This window comes from Perca fluviatilis, chromosome 24 (genome assembly GCF_010015445.1).
Source record: "Perca fluviatilis chromosome 24, GENO_Pfluv_1.0, whole genome shotgun sequence".
In the NCBI taxonomy this organism is placed as follows: Eukaryota; Metazoa; Chordata; class Actinopteri; order Perciformes; family Percidae; genus Perca; species Perca fluviatilis.
Genome location: NC_053135.1, coordinates 16,245,300 through 16,262,089, shown reverse-complemented (window position 1 = coordinate 16,262,089; position 16,790 = coordinate 16,245,300). Strand labels below are relative to the sequence as shown.

The 16,790-nt window shown below is 39.1% G+C and overlaps 1 protein-coding gene across 1 annotated transcript in view; it reads left to right on the top strand.

The window, feature by feature from the left end:
- The window catches only part of LOC120554197 (NLR family CARD domain-containing protein 3-like), a 39,457-nt gene extending 26,061 nt beyond the window's left edge, over positions 1 to 13,396 (top strand). The window contains exons 16-18 of the mRNA XM_039792927.1: positions 9,298 to 9,394; positions 9,929 to 9,970; positions 12,869 to 13,396. Coding sequence (XP_039648861.1) covers positions 9,298 to 9,394; positions 9,929 to 9,970; positions 12,869 to 12,973 — 244 coding nt within the window. The 3' untranslated portion in view covers positions 12,974 to 13,396. The remainder of the gene's footprint in view (positions 1 to 9,297; positions 9,395 to 9,928; positions 9,971 to 12,868) is intronic.
- Positions 13,397 to 16,790: the final 3,394 nt, after the last annotated feature.

Below are 16,790 nucleotides of genomic sequence, written 5' to 3'. Positions count from 1 at the left end.
TGTCTCCAATTGCGTGACAAAATAAAAACATGTTCTTATTTACATGTTGTGATTTGAGTCATAGCGTTGTCAAAAACAACGTAACATGAGACACAGCTAACACTGTAAACAAACCGGGAACTATATTCTCAGGCGGAAGAATATAGTACTTGGGCGGAGTGATATGCTCGCAGCAAGCCTGTCTGAGAATATAGTTCCCGGTTTGTTTACTGTTAGAAGATGGCTGTTTCTCATGTTACGTTGTTTTTTGTACACACTGTGACTATACAAATCACAACATGTAAATAGGAACATGTTAGCGTTATTTTGTCACTTTTGTCACAATTCGGAGCAGTAGGCTAGTTGGAACCAGTCACCTGCAGGATCTGTGCTAGGCTAAGCTAATGCTGGAGCCGGTCAGACAGCGTTACAGCACGCACGGAGATGAGAAGGGTATGTATCGACTTTGTCTTACTTGGGGGTTACGGTGAATAAGCTAAATTTCCGCGTTACGGCGTTGCTCTTTTAAGATAGGCTTACTTACTATGCCTCATAAGCATGTTATTTCACTTTTAAAACAAGTTATACAGTATATACACAAGAAACATTGGCAAGACAACAGTCTCTTCCAACACCTGTACTTCTCACTCAGGGATCACAACTGCGGTGCAAATGTAATTTGGGCAATTTAAAATAGGCTTGCTTACTCTGCCTCAACAACATGTTACTCAACTTCATAACTGTACTTCTCTTTGAGTGATCACAAAACAGGCAGGCCAACATCTCAAAAAACCCTGACAATAACAGTGCAAACATGTGGGCAACTCTAAAACAAAGTTTTTGAAAGGTCTCTAAGGCCGATTAGGCCAGCCATAATGACAACAACTTACAGTAAGAGCTTGGTTTTCAAGCTCCTGACACGCTGTGAGCAACTGGCAGAAAGTTCCATGAAGATGTGCTGAATAGCTTCAAAAGTGTACTTGAGTTCTTTTGGAAACTCCATGTTCAAGGCATAGAGCAGGCCGAAAGGTAGGCAAATGCAGTGGGAGGTCTGGAAGATCTGTGAGGACAATGGCCTCCTCCAACACAATGTCAATACTGTTGACTGTGGGCTGCAAGGTAGGTGCATCATCTACGAAAACAGTCAGGATACCCATCTTGACACCTCTGGTCTGCCCATCTACTGCATCCGTGTCCTGTTAAAAGAAGACACAATCAAACAGTATGTGAATTATGTTGTCATCTTGCTTATTACTAATGCAATACAAGTTGGATTAAGGGCCATAAAAGGTGTCGCCACAGGTTGCAGATGTCTGCGTGGAGCCTCCGCACAGCGTACAACGGCCTTAAGCTGTCAGCATTTTAACCATTGGGTTTAATCCAGCTACTAGCTAACGGTAACGTGAAGCGCCCCGGCAGCAATGCTTCTGGGAAAAAAGTCAGGCAACCGAAATGAGAAACTGAAATTTTCGTTCTTATCGGGTCTCGTTACTACCGTTTTACGTCTGAAACCGGTGCCCTATTTCGGGACTCAACCCTAGTTTTAACCCTTGTGTTGACTTAGGGTCAAATTGACCCGTTTTCAATTTTTGTTTTATATCAGAAAATATTAGACGTAGAAATAAGCACAGAAAATGTAAAGAAGAAAAATGTTACAATTTAAAACTGAAAAAGCAAAAACAAAACTGAAAAAGGCGTAAAAAAGTGTTTTTCAAGGTTGACAGGAAGACCGCACAACATTTTAATGACCCTTTTAGATCCTGATCGTTTAACTATATTATTTAACAAGATGAAGGATTTTAGTCACAAGTCTGGCTCTGGAGTGTAACTGCAAACATTGTAACTAGGGATGTTGTGATGCAATCTGAACTTATTTCTTCAGTGTTTCCCATACATTCATTTATATATAACAGCCCAGAACAATAAAACTACAAACAGATTATTTTTGGAGCTCGCAGTCTCTCTTAGACACATAAAGGGTGACTTTATTCAGTTTTTTGGCTGGCCATGCTGTACTCACCGGGCATTTCAGGAAGAGCTTCTCTGCTGTGTCACGGACAAATATGGGTAGACCTTCAAGACAAGTTTTCTTTCGATGCAGTGCAATATCAGATGTCTGAAAATCAGAAAAAAAAAAAAAAAAAAGACCAACAGACTTTATTTAGAGCAGTGAATATAGGGCCTATTTACAGAGTTAGACTGCAGTCGTGATTTCACCATGGTATCTGTTGACAAATACAAGAACTTTAGGTTATGTTATAATTTAAGAAACCTAGACAATGTATAACAGATAGGGCTGCACGATATTGGAAATAACTGACATTGCAATATTTTTTCCCGTGCGATATACTGTATATTGCAATTTGAAAAAATACTGTAATTTTTACATGATGACATGAATAGCTCGAATATTCTCAAATTATAGGGTAACTTTGTAGGGGAGTGCATCTGAAAATAAAATAAAAATAACTATTTTCTTATTTGACCCACTCTTAAACATTAATGCTTTACAAAACACAAAAGCAAGAGAGTGCTGTGACTTATCGTCTGAAATGAGGTAGTTAAATACACTGGTTGACTCACATGTAACCATTGTGTTCATCCTATTCAATCCAGGCTAAACTCAACAATGGCATGCATGTTGCTTTTTCTAAAATAAGGGGGCTCCCTGATGTGGCTCCCATCCTGTTCCTCGCTCATTTTCAGGTTGTGGTCGACAACTAGCTGGCCTGCTTTGTTCGTTTGATTAATTTATCAACATTGACTGGAGGTTCGCATGTAGCTATTCATCCGAACCCCCCAGTTGAAAATAGATAGCCCTCTCTCATCCTGCGTGCTGTAACGCTGTCTGACGGCTCCAGCATTAGCTTAGCCCATCAGAGATCCTGCAGGTGACTGGTTCCAACTAGCCTACTGCTCCAAATTGTGACAAAAGTGACAAAGCTAACTTTCCCATCTTTACATGTTGGGATTTGTAGTAGTTGGCGGTGGTAAAAAACAACGTAATGAGACACAGCCGTCTTCTAACAGTAAACAAACCGGGAACTATATTCTCAGACAGGCTTGCTGCGAGCATATCACTCCGCCCAAGTACTATATTCTTCCGCCTGAAAATATACTGTAGTTCCCGGTTTGTTGATGGTTAGAAGACGTCTGTGTCTCATGTTACGTTGTTTTTTGTACACGCTGTGACTCTATAAATCACAACATGTAAATAGGAACATGTTGGAGTTATTTTGTCACTTATTGGGAGCAGTAGGATTACTGGAACCAGTCACCTGCAGGTTCTGTGCTGGCCTGATGCCGCTGGAGACGTCAGACAGCGTTACAGCACGCACGGAGATGAGAAGGGTATGTATCGACTTGTCTTACTCTGGGGGTTACGGTGAATAAGCTAAAGTCCCAATAAGTCGGCATGTTCCTTTAAGGCTAACTATAATAGCTATTGCTTGGCTGGTAGCATATTTCTGGCAACTTTGCGGTGCAAAATGGCTAGGAGACGTCGTGATAACGTTGTTTAGGTGCTTATTTTGTCTTTTCTACAGAGACACACGGGAGAGCCTCAGTTCCTGTAACAAACCCCGTTGAACTAACGTTACGTCACATACACACGTCGCCCACATGGCCACCTGCCTTAAAGGGGAAGGGTTGGCTAGTAACAATCATGTAAAATGAGAACCGTGCAAGTTTTCTTTTTCTATCAAGCAGCAATAAAAGTTGTAGCGTTAATATCACATGTCCTGCGATGTGACTATTGCACACACGCACATTGCGATGTCGACGATGAAACAAAATATCGTGCAGCCCTAGCAGATATTCAGACAAAATACACATTGTAGATTTCAAGGAAAAAAACCATGTAGAACAACAGTGTGATTTAAGTGCACGTTCCTAGTAACTAATAATCAGCTGAATTACTGCTCTAGCCAACAGACCACACAACGTTAAAATAAAAATGTCCTCCCTTTGATGTTTAACTAGCAGCAAACACAAAATAAATACCCTGGACCTTGCAGAATTTCTTACAAAACTAAATTTCACAGTTAAGTCTACCTGTTCATCAAGCCTATCCAAGAGATTTTCCATGTGTTGACCACAGGCTCCCCTCCTGGCACGGTACAGCTTAAGCAGTCTAGGACAGTACTCATCTAAGGCTGCTCTAAAGGTCCCCAACAGGTCTTTAGTAGTGACACGGTAGAACTCCTCACAAATCTGTAGAAGTCAAAAGAAAAACAAAACAGTCACAAAACAGAATGATTGAGTTTGTAGTGATAGTAGATACACTTATACCATAAAATAATTGAACTCAAATAGTTCACAATCTAATTAGGTTTAACAGTCTAATCTATACTCTGAATAAGCCAATGGATGGCCCTGTGGCCATCTTGACAGCTTTGAAAAGCAATCAAACTAAATATTATTTTATTTTTAAATCTGTCTTGCCTGTTCTCTCAGAAAAAGAGCAGGCCATCTCTCCTGGATTTCCAAGACCATGGGCTCCACCTCCACGATTTCCTTTCTCCTAAGGGAGAATGTGAGGTCCATCTTCTGTCTGATTACTTCCATGTCTTTCCCCTTCTTTTTCATTTCACCCACCAGGACACATCTCTGGTCTTCTAGTGTCTCATCATTGTAGTTTTCTGGATGATCAGGAACATGATTGACTTCACCTCGCTTTGGTTTTTTGAAGGAAAACCTACCCTCATCAACTTCGTCATCCCTCCCTCTTTTTTGGTTTACACTGACCTCATTACATCCAGCCTGGCGCAGTTTAGAAAGGTAGTTTCCAAGCTTGTACTTGATGCTTGTTGTCCAACCATCGTATCCTGTGCCGCTACCAGGCTCCTTAAGGCACAGGTGTTTGTTGACAAGTTCAGAGGCAACCGATACTATTTGATATTTCTCAGGGTAGGCTTTCAGAGCAAATATTTCTTGTGCCAGCTTGTCTAGAATTTCCATTTTCATGTCTCTCGTTAAGTGTTATAAATAGCACAATTATATTGTTGGTTTATTAAATTTAAGCAGTAAAAATGTACAATGCTTAATGTGTTTGTACTGCTGCTTAGTTCAAATACCAACAGTCTATACCCAGCCTTTAATAAAGGTTGTAATGCTTTATTTTAGTTTATCTAGTTGAAAGAGCTATTTTTATTTGAATGGTCATTTTGGAGTCTGTAATTAGTGGTGCTGAGAACTAAAAAGGTGTTCCTAATATTTTCTTCATCCCATTTAATTTTGGGCTGCTTGTACAGCTCCGACAAACACTTCAGTTACAGTCTATTAAATTCTTTGTATTGGGGTTAAAATATTTGATACGCCTCTGTACAACACATCACATAATATAGAGTCAAAAATGACCATTACAATAAATTAACACCTCTCTAAATCATATTCAACCAAAACTGAACCCTGATATATGTGTGTACCTTATAAACAAATGAGTATTATAGATATAAATGCACAACTCTGCATGTGAACATACCTACCTCAAGCAAACAATAGAGGGTTGTGGTTGGTAGAACCTTAGTAAACCTTTCCCGGTGGGACTGACCACAGAGCAGCATGCAGGACAACTGCAGTTAGAAAAAAAGCATTTAGATATAAACAAATTAGTTGTTTACATTTTGTGAGGAATATGCAGGGTCAACATTGTAGATGTAAAAATGCACAAATGTATTAAACACTGTGTGGGGACATGTGTAGGTATACAGTAGACTCAGTTGTCAGTTTATTATTAGGTACACCAAGGTTAAACTAATTCAGTGTCATACAACAGCTCTGAAATAAATCCATCCTTCATGAGTTTCTGAACTGAATCTCTATTGTTCTTAGTTACTATACACTGAGAAGGGTTACACATATTTAATTTGTCCTATACACATATATAAATATACGGTTAACAAAATATTAAGAACACCTTTCAGTATGAGCCAGGCCCAGTACAGTTAACTAGCACCATAAACGGGCTTCAAATACACCAAAAAAATTAAAAAAACCTCTTTCAAAACAGATTAAATAAACTGATCACCATACCTATCAAGGAAAGGTTTTAATGCAGAGCCATTGTATTACTTCGCATTACTTTTGTTTGTGTACCTAAAATACCTAAATTCTAAAGTGATTGTAACATAACCAGCAAATGCCTTGTGGCACACTTACATACACACTTAGACTGTATATACACTATGCCAATGTATATGCTTTATCAATTGCTTTAGTGATTATTCATCCCGTTCTGCTTTTTGCTTGAGAAAGCAGCAGGGATACGGAGCCCGGTGATCGGCACATCTGGGTAACGTTAAAGTAGTTGAACGTGCATGTTGGATGTTTCCATTCACATACCCTGCAACAGTGAAGCAACACCGACACTGTACACAACTCTGTCTCTCTCCGTTGCTTTTTATAACGTTAACTGAACCTGCAGGCGGGTCTTACAGCTTCGCTGTTTCATTCAGTGTGACTGACTTGCATACGGATCCGTTTGCTGTGTTAACTGTTAACGTTACCTCACTTAATGTTACCTCCCGACATAACCGCCAGCCTCGTCCCGCCAAGTTAACGCATCTCTAGCCAGACCTTCAGACACTTTCTAAGCCGACGAGCTAACGTTAGCTGTTACTAGCATGGTGCGAGACGTTTCCTTTTCTAACAACTGAATGATTCGCGCCAGAGCTTGGATGACAGAACTCGTGAACCGCGCACACTCCACAGTCAAGACCGTAAAGCATAACACTGACGTAAACAGTAGATAATGCTGTTACCTGCACTGTCATATCCAAAGTAAATTGTTAAGTCACACACACAAAATATTTATTTATGACGTTACGGCATTTATTTGTTCAAAGAAAAAAAAAAAAAAGACCTTTGGAAATTTAATGTAACGTTTATAGTTGGTAATTGAATTTTAATAACGTTTAGCATGACTGTTCGCCAGGGCCCGGGAATTATCCAAGAGCATTAGCTAATAAAGCTCATGAAATAATTAGGAAAATCTTCCAAGCATGGATATAACATTAGATTACCTAATATTATCGGAACGTTGGGAAACCGCAATAGGCCTACTGTTTTAACGTTAAGGTCCAGACCCTGTGAGCGAGCAAGCGGTATCTCCCCTCCCCCACCCCCATGTGCCATGTAATGTTAGCTAAGGTTAGCAACAGCCTCATCGAACCAGCAGATATAACCAGCATGTTCAATACAGACACGGAATTTATCAAACCCACTAACATTAGCTAATTTTATGTTTTACGTTACCATGCTAACATTAACGTTAGCTGACTAGCTAACTATAACGTTACTTAACGCTAGTTAGCAGGCAAGGTGCAGTGTAGCATAAATCACAAAAATAAATAAGAAAATGAACCTGTGATTAATGCAAAGCCAATTTTGCAGTACTATATTCAAACAAAATAATGTTACTCACCTTTATGACTTAATGGTTCTCGTAATACATCCGTACAGTAGCTACATCCATGAATGGTAGCTAGAGGTTCTCATCTCGATGAAATCCAATATGTCCGACATGTGGATGAAAACCCCTGCAGAACTGCCGAGGAAACCCTGTTTTAGCGTGGAGCATGCGCAGAGTACTTGACCTTGCCTCAACTGGAGTCCAACTACAATTTCAAAGTGGCGCCACCATACATTTTGCATTGAGACCAATTTATCACAATAAAAGTAATACAGTGAGTTGAAGTAACTACTTTAACTAAGTTTACAATGCCATTACGTATTTTTTGTTCTATTTAATTGAAAATCAAAGTAAGATGAGCAATTTCAAGTTCTCGTTTTTACAGTGTGACGATGAAGATCCTACCGCTGAGACAGGTGAGGGAGATGCCAGGGAGAAAGCCCCGTTTACAGAGACAGACCCAGGGTGCTGGCCAGAGCATATTGCCGATGACCAACGAATTGATATTGTTAGGATAGATGGAGTTTAACTTCCCACAAAGCCAATCACACCGCCGTTTTACCAAGGACAGATATTTCATGAAGATGGAAAATGGAGAAAAGATACGCAGGTCATGGTTAGTGTACTCAAAATCATCCGATTCAGTCTTCTGTTTCCCGCAGTAGTCTCCCACTCCAGGATCGTGAAAAATCTAATACACACCGTGCCAATATGGACAGCTGGCGCGAGCTGGAGAAGCGCGTAAAAACGCACAGTAGGCTACCATTGACAATACACCCTCAAAGAAAGCTGCGCAAATATAGAAAAACCCTCAGCGATGTGGATGCTGAGGACCTTGTGCTCTCGGCTGCTGTCACTGCCGTACCAGCAACAGAAACCACTGGCCTGCAGATTCTGAGCTGCATTTACAGAAACAATTTAGTTGAACTGTATCCAAACCTCTCCGACTCATGATGACAGTGCCTGTGACTGTAGCGAGCGGAGAGAGGAGTTTCTCTAGCTTGAAGCTAATAAAAACACACCTGAGGTCAACAATGCTCCAGGAGTTGCTGTCAGCTCGGTGAGCTGTCCACGGTGCTGAAAACAACGCGCAGCCCATCGTTATTTATGATCAGTTCGGTTCAGTGTCAGTCAGACACGTTTTCCTTCTTTGCTTTTGTTAAATAATTCAAGTTGAGGGGTTTGTGCTGTTTTTTTTAAGTCAGCTCAGACAGCTGAAAATATACTGCGCAAATCAATTAAACAGAGAAGTTTGCATCCGTGAAAGGGCGAGGCTTATTCCAATGTAAAACGCTGTATAATTGTATATAGTTTTAATCAAATAAGGTTGGATTATTTCTATGTTGAGCTGCCTGTTTGTGAAGCTGAAAGTGCACGTAATAAAATAATATACCATTGATGCAAACCAACAGGAATCCTTGCTTTTTCTACTCTATTATGTTTATGTTTTATGTGGGTAGGGCCCCATATTAGTTAGTGAAACGGGCCCCCAGATGCTTAAGGCCGCCGCTATATATATAAATATATATATATATATATATATATATATATATATATATATATATAAACAGATAAAAAAAAAATAATCACAAATTGCTTTACATAAAATATACTATATGATCTATATTACAACAACGTACTATTAAAATCACAAGGTAATACATGGAAAAAAATAAAGTGCAGAGAGGTCATCCTGTTTAAAGAAAGTTCAGATTCAGATAACTTTATTAGTTTATTAGTTTATTAGCGTTCCCAAGTCTTGGGGGCTCATTTCTCAAAAGAACGGTCCCCACCGGTCCTAAGTTGGGTGCGAGGAACAGTCACGAGATTGGACACACTGGACTTCAGGGGGGCGTACTGATAAATACGGTGGCAGTATGTAACAGATCAGATGTTCTTCTGTCCAGGCACCCGTCCAGATTGCAGGACAACATGATGCCGATGTCTCCTGACGACTACAAAGTTCTGTCCCAGTACGTCAGTCCCAGAGACATCGACGCTGTGGTGAGTCCAAGGGCTGGGACCAAATCATACACAATTTACACATGACACAACATATAAAACATAGTATGATACAACATAAATAATTGAATGAATGAAAAAATAAGTATTACATTTTATTTGTTTTTTTTGTATAGATTTATTTATTTAAAATAAAGATTTAAGAATAAATTCCTTGTCAAAAAAGTCAAAGCAGTAGTAGGTAGACGTTTTTGGTGCCCTTTTGAGGATTTTGGCCCTTTTCACAAAATTTTTGGCGCCTTTTCCAATATTTATTCGACTTTTTTTGTCACATTTTTTTATACTTTGGGCCCTTTCCAAACATTTTGGCCGCATTGTTTTATGCTTTTGGTTCTTTTCACATTGTTTTTGACGTTTTTTGTTTATTTTTTGGTTCTTCCATGAGATCAGAGCTGCTGCCAATGTGCTGCTTTCACTGCAATACAATTTCAATTGTAAGATGGGGTTGTGTATGTCTGTCTGTCTGTCCTGCTGTACATCTTTCTGTAAGTGTTTGCCTTCTTTCTCTGCTTTCAGGCCAACAATCTGATTTCTGGATTTGGACAGTTTGACGTTCAGGTAGATGCAGGTTTAATCTATTGCTCTACACCTAAAGGGCAACTTCTGTATTTTTTAACCGTGACCCTTTTTCCCCCCTTTGAAACGGGTCTAGTATATTAACAGACAGCCGCGAATTGGGCTGCAACGTAACAAATGCTCCATGTCAGTTTCCGTCCACTAAAAGTGCTGTTGTTGCCACTGACCGGATCACATTGGTATTCTAAGTGTCCGACTACATTATGGAGAGATGAAGTTGCGGTGATCCTGCCCTGCTTTCATGTGTAACTTACTGGCCAGGTCAAGACAGTAACTTCAAGAGCACTAGCTTACCTTGGCTCTGTCTGCTGCTCGCCACTCTTGGAACGGCATTTTTCGTTTAGGAAAATGCTAATTTGGTTAAGGATTTCTTCTCCTCTTTGGCTGGCAGTAATCACCGCCGGTCAACATGGTCGCTGCAAGGCGCAGTGTATGGTGTTAGGATCCATTTGTACAGAAACTGTAGCACTTGGATCAACGATGGTTCATTTAAAGGAACACGCCGACTTATTGGGAATTTAGCTTATTCACCGTAACCCCCAGAGTTAGACAAGTCGATACATACCCTTCTCATCTCCGTGCGTGCTGTAAAGCTGTCTGACGTCTCCAGCGGCATCAGCCCATCACAGAACAGGCAGGTGAATGGTTCCAATAATCCTACTGCTCCGAATAAGTGACAAAATAACGCCAACATGTTGTCATTTACATGTTGTGATTTGTAGAGTCACAGCGTGTACAAAAAACAACATAACATGAGACACAGCCATCTTCTAATCATAAACAAACTATACTATATATTCTCAGGCGGAAGAATATATTACTTGGGCGGAGTGATATACTCGCAGCAAGCCTGTCTGAGAATATAGTTCCCAGTTTGTTTACAGATAGAAGATGGCTGTGTCTCATGTTACGTTGTTTTTTGTACACGCTATCTAAATCATAACATGTAAATAGGGACATGTTGGCGTTAATTTATCACTTATCCCAATTACGGAGCAGTAGGCTGGTTGGAACCAGTTACCTGCAGGATCTGTGCTGGGCTAAGCTAATGCTGGAGCCGTCAGACACCACAAGCACCGGAGATGAGAAGGGTATGTATATTACTTACTGGGGGTTACGTATTAATAGCTAAATTCACACATAAGCGGCGTTCCACTAGTATATGTTCCGACGGATGTCCCTCACTTTCCGCTTTCTGTGTGTTTCCATTAAACTGCGGTCGCATCGAGGGAACATTAAAGGGTAACTACCGTTCTTTTCGTGACTGATGGGAACAACAATCATTGAAATTGGTCTAGTATTACGCAAGATTGGCACTGCAGCGAAACAAGCTACAATGCAAGTTCATAGGGCAATTGTCCAGCTTATATTTACCTTCACCAAAGTGCTTGTTTTGCCACTGACAGGCTCAGATTAATATTCTAAGTGTCTGACAACATTAAGGATAGGCTTTCTAAGGAGGTTGACCTTTCTGTCAAACATAAAAACACTCGCGAAATTGCATTCGCTAAACCCACCAGACTCCATGTAAATAAACAGGAATTTTAGCATCGTAAAATACACTTCATTCAAAGTCGACAGAAACAAAATTCCAATGGTTTCCAACCATCACAACTCTAGTTTCAGATGAAATAAACACATAGTTTACAGATTTACATGTGAAAATACGTTGGCTCTACACACGCTAAAAGTATTGCTTTTTTAAATGGAGTCTGGTGGGTTTAGCGCTAGAAACTTTAAAGCTTTTTCTGGTTAAACAGAAAGGTCTCAAAGAGGGTTCAAAGGTCTATCTCTGTAGGGATCCTTTCCATAACGATGTCAGATACTTAGAATATGGATCTGAGCCTGTCAGTGGCAAAACAAGCATGTTTGTGAAGGTAAATACAAGCTGCACAATTGCCCTATTAACTTACATTGTAGATCTTGCTTAATACTGGACCAACGTCAAAGATTGTTGTTCCCATCAGTCACTTAGACACAAAAACATAGGAAAATAGGGCCTACAGTACAGGCCAAAAGTTTGGACACACCTTCTCATTCAATGTGTTTCTTTATTTTCATGTCTATTTACATTGTAGATTCTCACTGAAGGTATCAAAACTATGAATGAACACATATGGAATTGTACTTAACAAAAAAGTGTGAAATAACTGAAAACATGTCTTATATTTTAGATTCTTCAAAGTAGCCACCCTTTGCTTTTTTTGATAACTCTGCAAACCCTTGGTGTTCTCTCAATGAGCTTCATGAGGTAGTCACCTGAAATGGTTTTCACTTCATAGGTGTGCTTTTTCAGGGTTAATTAGTGGAATCTTTTCCCTTATTAATAAAAAAGCAAAGGGTGGTTACTTTGAAGAATCTAAAATATAAGACATGTTTTCAGTTATTTCACACTTTTTTGTTAAGTACATAATTCCATATGTGTTCATTCATAGTTTTGATGCCTTCAGTGAGAATCTACAATGTAAATAGTCATGAAAATAAATAAAATAACGCATTGAATGAGAAGGTGTGTCCAAACTTTTGGCCTGTACTGTAGGTTAACATTAACAGTAGTAGCCCTTTAACCGGAACCTCTGAGCAACGTTACACGCTGAGAATGTCAACTTTTGAAGAAAGCTTGGATTGTGTGGTTTCCGGATACAGCGTCATTGCTCTATACTGGACGAATGTCAAAGACTGCGTTTGTAGACACAAACGCACGCATGATCTGGGGTCCAGGTTGAGAAAAACAATATCGAAACAACCCATTTAATACTCTTGAATGCCGTTGCCGACAGTACTTTACTTGCTTCACTTTGTGCCTCTGTGTGTATTCCTCCTTAAGAGAAAAAAAATAAAAAAAATAGACACATTTATTCTCTTCTTTTTTCTCCCTAGATGAGTGCAGAGTTCCCGGACCAAAACTGGGTTTCTTCACTTCACAATGTCTTTTCTTCTTTCTGTCATGCCATACACTCTTTATTGGCGATGGAAAGACCTTGACACTGTCCGATTACGGGACCAGGATAAAGGTCAGTGAAGTAACCGCTCCCCTAGAGCCGAAAGCCCCACCTGGACGACATCAACATTATATTAGTGAGGATAAACATTCATACAGCTTGAACTTGCCTGTTTTGGAGATTTTCACCATCATCATCAAAGTAATCCAGTAATCCCTGTTAATGTTAAAATTGCCATTCCTTCCCTAGATAATTTATTTTTAGACATAACCCCTGTACATATAGATTCTTTTTTTCCTCTCCATTAAATGTGAACCTCAAACTTCTGAGCAGTCGTAACTGTAAAACGGTGGAATTAAAGAATGATTCTGCATGCCTATATCATTTGGTAGCAAAAACTGTGAGCTTAAAGCATGATTTTTACAGCAATCTGAAAATGTGTTCTATTACAAAAAATGTATGCGGTTTCCTGTGGCTTTTTTATTTAAGAAACTATCTTTTGCTTTTGTTTTCATGAGTAATGGAAGCTAGCGCAAATAAATCACAAGGATGAAGCGCGTGGAGTCATTTTCTGTGGCACTTATGTATTTTTGTAGGGAGATCAGTAACTCTTTACTTGAAGGTATCGACATAATCGTGACATGACACTGTCGTGAACGTGTCATAAACGTTATGAACGTGTCATTCGGTTTCTGTCATGACAAGGTGACACTGTTTTGGGTTGTCTTGATTATACAACTTGAAATTAATCAAAGTGACATTACCAGAAGTGTTCTTGGTCATGACAAGTTGACATTAAATTGGTTTGGAATGTCCTTATTAAGACAACTTGCCATTAAACAGGATGACGTTATGTCAAGTTGTCATGACAAAGACATCCTCTGGTAATGTCATCCTGGTTAATGTCAAGTTGTCAAACTATTAGTAATTTATTTGTTTATCATTTGTAAAGCATAGTTCCTAAATGTATTCTAATCAGTAAAGCATTTGTAAATACAGTTAGTAAATGGTTGGTCCATAGTAAGTAAGCCCATGTAAAATGTTTATCAGTATATTTTTTAATAATTCCTACATGATGCATTAACCATTTGTAAATGAAGTAATTTTACCATTATCAACTAGGTACTCAGGAACGTAAACGGTTGTTTAAAACTAGGAAGTTAATGATTAACATACTATCTAGACCTACATTTGTTCATGTCTTAAATAAAATGTTATGATTTAGAAAAAACGCCTGAACTAATAGCTGGGGTGTTAACACATCTGTTACAAATACTTACCAATAATGTAATCCATGATTAACTCATGAGTTACTACTGGTTAGTTAAGTATACTGTGTGAGCCCATCTAAAGTGAGTACTTTCTATGCTTTACAAAGCATTTATAAATGAGTTCCAAAGGCTAACAGAACCTGGACACACACATGTATTGTTCTATTTGGACATGCCTTCAGAAATATGCTTATGGATAGTTAGTGTGTTAAGGCATCTTTAACAAGCACTTACCAACACATCAATCCATGATTAACTCATGAGTTACTACTGATTAGTTGACTACATGATGTGAGCCCATCTAAAGTGAGGACTTGCTATGCTTTACAAAGCATTTATAAATGAGTTGCAAAGGCTAGCAGATACAACAGAAATACAAGTAAAAAAGTATTTGTTACCCTTATTACGATGTAGTAAGAATGTACATTTATGAAATAGCTCATACTAGTGTTATGTAGTTGATATCAATGTGAATTTGGACTAGAACCAGAAGAAAACTAGATTGTTAAGAGCCAGAGAATATAACATCAATAAAGAGACTAGGAAACCAGAATAAAGTTTGAGAAGTGTATTAATATACACAGAAACATGGCATACACATATACAGATAAAACACAGGTATGAGAAATAACAACTAAAATAATAAAGTGCGCCCATTAAAAAAAACCTTTTCAGTTCTTTGAGCTCAATTGTTCTTTGATGACAAGAGTTCAGAGATGTTCAACGTTGGGGCCCATATGAGTTTTGTTTCTGTTTGTCCTACCACCATGAAGAAGGAATCCAGGGCAATCCGTATAAGTTCTGAGTCTTGATCCTGTAGCTCGCCACCCAGCCAACTGAACTGGGAATCTGTAACCGCTGAAAGACTCTGGGATCTGAAGAATCAATGTGAGCCAATATCCGTCTCTGGACCGGACCTCCCGTGTGTAGCGCTTCTCAAATATCCACCTCCTCCACCTGTAGATAAGGCCAAATCAGTTCTCTCAATTACTATTTGTATATAAATCCCTTTCAGGTATCAAAAGTACATTTATATTAATAGGTAACCTTTATACAAAAAATACATTTCTAATTCAAGTTTTATGGAACCTACCTTATTAACATTAACACTATTCTTAATATAATTGCATAAATTGCATGTAAAAATCTCTCAAATTGTATTATTTTCCCACAACTTAAGCTACAGTGTTGTAATTTAGAAGCATTAAGACATGCGTGCTTATTTATCTCTCCATGCACAGGTAACAGTAGAAAGAATGCACTAAAAATTAGCCTCTTTGAGTTACTTCTGCATAAACTCCAGTTCAACACACAACTTGTACTAACATTCATTCAACAAAATACCCACAGCTATCAATAGTGTTGAAAAGCAACATTACTTTCCATAACCAATAGATAGAATCATTAGCCTTTTCACAGGCAATACATAGTACTCCGCTAGCCTTTTGTGGCTAATTACCCTATTAGCATATGAATACAGCACCTTAGCTAACCCGTTAGCTTTGCACTGCTATTAACACCGTTCTCTTAATACATCCATGATTAGCACCGATTAGCATGGATGCTAGCGAACTCAAGGCCTAGAGTTAAGGAATGACTCACCATTTTAATGGAATTCACTGCCTTTAACTCCGTGACGACAGTGGATTCAGGCACAGCTCTCTTTCGTTCTATTCACAACAAAGCATAGCCAGTATTGGATAGGATTTAATTCACTAAATGTCGTTCTTTTTCTCTTACCGAGTGAATAACAGCAGGCTTATACGACGTTCCGATGCAGCGCCTAAAGGGACGTGAGGGGACGTAAATATAGAGCTCAACAAACCTAGTTGATAGCTGATTGGTCAACTCACAGACCCAAGTTCACCCATTGACTTATTTACAAGCCCATCAAAGTTAACAATAATGACACCCCTATATTATTTTATTTTATTTTGAGAAATTCGTTTTGTTTTCCAAGTTATTAAAATATGGTCAAAAGTAGTTGTAAGAAATATGGGAGAAAATAGTGGAAAATGATTTAACTTTCACTTAGCTTTGATGGGCTTGTAAATAAGCCAATGGGTGAACTCGGGTCCGTGAGCTCACCAATCAGCTATCAACTAGGCTATGTCAGATCTCTAGATTTACGTCTCTTCACGTCCTTTTTGGCGCTACATCGGAACGTAGGCAGCCGATATTCACTCGGTAAGAGAAAAAGAACGACATTTAGTGAATTAAATCCTATCTAATACTGGCTATACCTTGTTGTGAATAGAACGAAAGAGAGCTGTGCCTGAATCCACTTTCGTCACGGAGTTAAAGGCATTTCAATCAATGAGACTCGCGGACAAGCGGCGTTTATTTCCCCAATCATTTGTTTAAATAACTCAACACATTATAATTACACACATTAAAAGATTAACTGAAACCTGTGGTAAGAGATTGCTGGCGTAACAAGCTCGCTGACCGCGCTCTCACTCACATACACCGGGCATTTAGCTAGCAGGAAGAGGGGAGTTGCAGGCCCTGGAGCTCTGTCAGGGCAGGGGCATTTGGTTGTCATTAGCCCAAGAGACGGTGACTTTGCGCGGGTATGGAGTGCTGTGG